General features: G+C 50.6%; 2 protein-coding genes across 2 annotated transcripts; both read right to left on the bottom strand.

The window, feature by feature from the left end:
- Positions 1-1041: 1041 nt before the first annotated feature.
- Positions 1042-1389, bottom strand: LOC136317802 (histone H2A-Bbd type 1-like). Its single transcript, XM_066250532.1, has one exon. The coding sequence runs from the start codon at positions 1387-1389 to the stop codon at positions 1042-1044; it is 348 nt and encodes a 115-aa protein (XP_066106629.1).
- Positions 1390-4361: 2972 nt separating this feature from the next.
- Positions 4362-4793, bottom strand: LOC136317803 (histone H2A-Bbd type 1-like). Its single transcript, XM_066250533.1, has one exon. The coding sequence runs from the start codon at positions 4791-4793 to the stop codon at positions 4362-4364; it is 432 nt and encodes a 143-aa protein (XP_066106630.1).
- Positions 4794-5640: the final 847 nt, after the last annotated feature.

Consider the following 5640-nt stretch of genomic DNA (forward strand, 5'->3'; position numbering starts at 1 on the left):
GCGGGATAAATAAGTGAAATTCACCCCACTAGAATTCCTTCTACGTACATTACTTTAGGTTTGCCCCACCACTCCTCGTCCCTTGTGTAAATCCCCGGTCCCGTGAAGTTCATGACAACGGCCGGGACACCCTCTGCCCACACCCATTGCCACCACCTCCGATTTTAGATGTTCTGAACCATGAAGAAAGCCTTCGGTACCTCAGTCATGGTCTTCAGTCTCACCCCAGTTACCACTATCATTCACGGAGGCGGCCCCCCCCCCCAGGCAGCAACCCCGCCCCCCACCCAGCCAAACTCCTAGCTTTACAGGACTTGAGTTGCTCAGAACCAGTGAGGCAGTCTAACCTCTAGCAGGGGTCGGGAACCTTTTTGGCTGAGAGAACCATGAACGCCTCATATTTTAAAATGTAATTCCGTGAGAGCCATAAAACCACCCGTGCCGGTTACGCATTATCCAATAAAAATTTGGTGTTGTCCCGGAGAACAGCTGTGATTGGCTCCAGCCACCCGCAACCATGAACATGAGCGGTAGGAAATGAATGGGTTGTAACATATGATAATGTTTTATATTTTTAACGTTATTATTTTTTTAATTAAAGATTTGTCTGGGAGACAGATGCGGCCACCAAAAGAGCCACATCTGGCTGGCGTGTCATAGGGTGCCGACCCCTGCTCTACAGTCACGGACAGATACTGCCAACAGCGCCCCTTCCCACACCACCACCGTTAGAAACCGCTCCCTTAAATCCCTGATTCAAGCATCCCGCACTGACCGCGCCTTCCACTCTCCAACCCCCCATGAGCTATCTTCTCCTGGATGTCTATCTCACACACACTTCCCACTCAGAGCAACAGAAACAGAGGAATCAGAAGCTCATTTGCGTATTCAAACACTTTAATAGCAATTGCTGAAAACGGGAGGCCACCCTCACCCGTGGGAAGTCTGGGGGACTAGATTAGAGTCTTTTAGAGATCTGCGGGCTCTGGGGCCCGGGCATCACTATTTCTTACTGGGTGAAGGCATCCCGTCATCTCAAGTTTAGGTGTCAAGCTGGAAGAGGCTGCGCAGCAACGGGTTTCTTTCTGCTACTCTCACCAAGTCTTGTGAGGTGATGCGCCCCCTGTGATGGTTGTCAGCCTCCTTGCTCATCAGCTCCAGGATGTAGGACACCACGAACTCAAGAATGCCAGCGAGGAAAACAGGGGTCACGGAGGACAGGCGCCTAGCATAGCGATCACTTCTCAGGTGGCGGTCCACGTGACTCACAGAGATTTGCAGCTCGGCTCTTGGTGTGCGGGAGGGGGCACGCTTCTTACGTTGGTGCCGGTCTCTCCTTTCCCTAGGAGTGATGTCTGCTGCATTGTCCTGGGATTGGGATTGGCCCATCTAGATTGTCCTGACGGTCGTGACTTCTCTAGATGCCAGGGCTTATTCCTCCTGCTCACCTATCTCTGTGCTCAAGGCCACCACGTGGTCAGGGAGCTGCCTTGGAGACAAACTGACATTGTGACATCACTAGTGTCCCTGGGCCTTGACCAGGACGGGCCTGGAAAAGTCCATGGTAGGAAACTGGTCTCCTTGGTAACTTGACCCTCTTAAATAACTCTTTCTACTTTACTTTAGCATCCAAGCAAAACATTTATGTTTCAACAAAAAATATTTCCCTGCCTGTGGGACACAACTTCCCATCTTACACAAACACACAGTAATCACACCAAATTTGCCTCCATTTACATATTAATCTTACTATTCCTGATCACCATTCCTGTTTCTTTTTGAAAGAACTTCACCATATCTAGCCTTTTTTATACACACAGAAGCTGACGTGCCCCAAATAGACTACACTAGCAGCGACCAGAACCTGGTGAAACTCTACCTTCGGTTGCTAGGGAGAGGCCCGCTGGCCGACACACATGAGTAGAAGAGGAAGAGTTGACTTGGCTCTAGTAAGGAGGGCCCCAAGGCTCTCTAGAACAAATCACCAAGGAGCCAGAGCCGTTCCCCAGACGGTCAAGGCCTATGGGCACCAATATCATGCTCTGAGGGTCCCTTTTCCTGCCAGAAAACGACAACCAGATAAGGCAGAGGAGGCTGGCAGAAAGAGGAGCTGCTAAAGAGTCCATTGCTGCCTCTGGCAGCTCCTTGAACCCCGCTCCCATGACTATCACTGAATTACTAAATTAAAGAGTAGGAAACCTGAAAAAATTGTGAAGTGGACATCTGACAATGCTGGTTCTGTAAATATCTGGTGTACTTGGCGTTGCGTGTGAAGAAAGGTTCTGTGCATGTGTAGAAGCAGGTATTCGAACGGCCTTTAAGCCTATTGGGCTGAACCTCAGGCCACTCCTGTGAAGCAGGTAAAGGCTAAACCGTCCCCAGCAGCTCTCAGAGGTGGCGGAAGGAGGCAGGAGCGGCTGACTCACCAGCCAGAGGGCAGCTGAGAGGAAATCGCGGTGAGGACGTTTGGGACCCCAGGGGTCCCTCTGCCTCTCCCTCCACGTGGCGCTCTTCCGAGTCTCCACAAAGCTCAGAAGACCATGGTTTTCACAGCCAGTGTGACCCAAGTCTCACGCAGTCACAGAGAACCAGGCTCAGTGGGACCTTGGGGAGCACAGCTGAGAACCTGGCCTACCGAGAGGAGACACCACGCAGCTGTTCCACAGGGCAGTCTCTGTGCCAGGCCCTGTGTTATATAGAGCAGGTCCTGACACGCATTGATTTAATCTTTGGGAAAACCCAAACATAGGGAAACTCTAACTCCATTTTACCTTCGAGGGACCTGCTGCTCAGAGGGACCAGATGAATATCCAAGGCCTCATGGCCCAAAGGGCAGAGCAGGGATGGCCCAGCCAGGTCCCCTGATCTCGTTGGGAAATCCGCTAGGCAGCCTCTGTCCAGCCCTTTCTAACAGGCCTGGAGGGTACAAATGGCGGAGGCAGGGGAGGGAATAGCGGCGAAAACCTCCAATGTTGGCATTCATACCAGAGGGCATGTATTCTACGACACTTAAAGCGACGACATATTTTTTTTAACTTGACACAGCACATAAGTGTGTTTGTAAGACATAAATATGCTTTTGAGTCCATCACTTTGGGCAGAATTTAAAGAGAACATACTTGTGCATCTTGAAACAAGTATTCAGCCACCGATAACGCTGTTACTCTATGAGCTATAGGACAGAGAAATAGGTGTTTCATTTTCCAATATGTATCATAATTGTGTGTATATCTTAATGTCTAATAATCATGAAGAAGTGCTTGGATTGCACGTCTTACACCAGATGGTAGCTTTTATACATTACTGGTTAATGTACCAGTGTCCACAAAAGAGGACAAGGGACTATATTCTAAAAGCCCGTTACAACAACTAGTCAGTAATCCCTGTCTCATGTCCTTTTGTTTGGAATGAGGCGGGATAAATAAGTGAAATCCACCCCACTAGAATTCCTTCTACGTACATTACTTTAGGTTTGCCCCACCACTCCTCGTCCCTTGTGTAAATCCCCGGTCCCGTGAAGTTCATGACAACGGCCGGGACACCCTCTGCCCACACCCATTGCCACCACCTCCGATTTTAGATGTTCTGAACCATGAAGAAAGCCTTCGGTACCTCAGTCATGGTCTTCAGTCTCACCCCAGTTACCACTATCATTCACGGAGGCGGCCCCCCCCAGGCAGCAACCCCGCCCCCCACCCAGCCAAACTCCTAGCTTTACAGGACTTGAGTTGCTCAGAACCAGTGAGGCAGTCTAACCTCTAGCAGGGGTCGGGAACCTTTTTGGCTGAGAGAACCATGAACGCCTCATATTTTAAAATGTAATTCCGTGAGAGCCATAAAACCACCCGTGCCGGTTACGCATTATCCAATAAAAATTTGGTGTTGTCCCGGAGAACAGCTGTGATTGGCTCCAGCCACCCGCAACCATGAACATGAGCGGTAGGAAATGAATGGGTTGTAATACATGATAATGTTTTATATTTTTAACGTTATTATTTTTTTAATTAAAGATTTGTCTGCGAGCCAGATGCGGCCACCAAAAGAGCCACATCTGGCTGGCGTGCCATAGGGTGCCGACCCCTGCTCTACAGTCACGGACAGATACTGCCACCAGCGCCCCTTCCCACACCACCACCGTTAGAAACCGCTCCCTGAATCCCTGATTCAAGCATCCCGCACTGACCGCGCCTTCCACTCTCCAACCCCCCATGAGCTATCGCCTCCGGGATGTCTATCTCACACACACTTCCCACTCAGAGCGACAGAAACAGAGGAGTCAGAAGCCTCTTCCCGTGTTCAAACACTTTAATGGCAAGTGCTGAAAATGGGAGGCCTCCCTCACCTGTGGGAAGTCTGAGGGACTAGATGAGGCTGTTGTGGAGGTCTGCAGGCTCTGGAACCCGGGCATCACTTCTTCTTCCTGGGTGAAGGAGTCCCGTCATCTCAAGTACAGGTGTCATGCTCAAAAGGCCGTGGAGCTGCTGCAGGTTGTTTTCTACCACTCTCTTCACGTCTTGTGAGGTGATGCGCCCCCCGTGACGGTTGTCAGCCTCCTTGCTCGCCAGCTCCAGGAGGTAGGCCACCAAGTACTCAAGGATGCCAGCGAGGAAAACAGGCGTCAACGAGGACAGGCGTTCAGCATAGTGACCATCTCGCAGGTGGCGGTCCACACGACTCACAGGGAATTGCAGCTCGGCTCTGGCTCTGCGGGAGGTGGCATGCTTCTTATGATGGTGCCGGTCTCTTCTTTTCCCAGACGTGATGTCTGCTGCATTTTTCTGGGAGTGGCCCATCTAGGTTGTTCTGACAGTCTGGACCCCTCTAGATGCCAGGCCTTACTCCTGCCCACCTCTCTCTGTAGTTAAGGCCAGCTCAGGTCAGGGATCTGCCTTTGTGACAAACTGACATTGTGACATCACTGCTGCCCCCTGGGCCTTGACCAGGACTGGCCTAGAAATGTCCATGATAGGACACTGGTCTCCATGGCAACATGACTCACTTTCTCAAAAAACTCTTTCTACCTGACTTTAGCATCTAAGAAAAATATGTATGTTTCAATGGAAAATGTTTCCCTGCCTATGAGAAACTCCTCCAGGTTGGCTGATTCTAGCCTCTGCCTGTCTTGGTGTCCTTTGATGTCCCTCTGTAAGGTGCAGGTCACTGACATACATGCACCGCCTCCAGTAGAAGCTCAACTGTCCCGTCCCACACAGTAATCACAGTAATCACACCAATTTTGCCTCCATTTACATACTCATCTCACTATCCGTGATCGATCACTATTCCTGTTTCTTTTTGAAAGAATTTAATCGTATTGACCCATTGTATGCCCACAGAAGCTGACGTGCCCCAAAGAAACTACACTAGCAGCGACCAGAACCTGGTGAACTCCACCTTCGGTTGCTAGGGAGAGGCCCGCTGGCCGACTCACATGAGTCGAAGAGGAAGAGTTGAACTTGGCTACGATAAGGGGGGCCTAAAGGCTCTCTAGAACAAATCACCAAGGAGCCAGAGCCGTTCCCCAGACGGTCAAGGCCTATGGGCACCAATGTCATGCTCTGAGGGCCCCTTATCCTGCCAGAAAACGACAACCAGATAAGGCAGAGGAGGCTGGCAGAAAGAGGAGCTGCTAAAGAGTCC

This window comes from Saccopteryx bilineata, chromosome X (genome assembly GCF_036850765.1).
Source record: "Saccopteryx bilineata isolate mSacBil1 chromosome X, mSacBil1_pri_phased_curated, whole genome shotgun sequence".
NCBI classification, from domain to species: Eukaryota; Metazoa; Chordata; class Mammalia; order Chiroptera; family Emballonuridae; genus Saccopteryx; species Saccopteryx bilineata.

Excerpts from the sequence above, each read along its gene's own strand:
- LOC136317802 (XM_066250532.1), bottom strand. The coding sequence starts at position 1,389 with ATGGGCCAATCCCAATCCCAGGACAATGCAGCAGACATCACTCCTAGG.
- LOC136317803 (XM_066250533.1), bottom strand. The coding sequence starts at position 4,793 with ATGGGCCACTCCCAGAAAAATGCAGCAGACATCACGTCTGGGAAAAGA.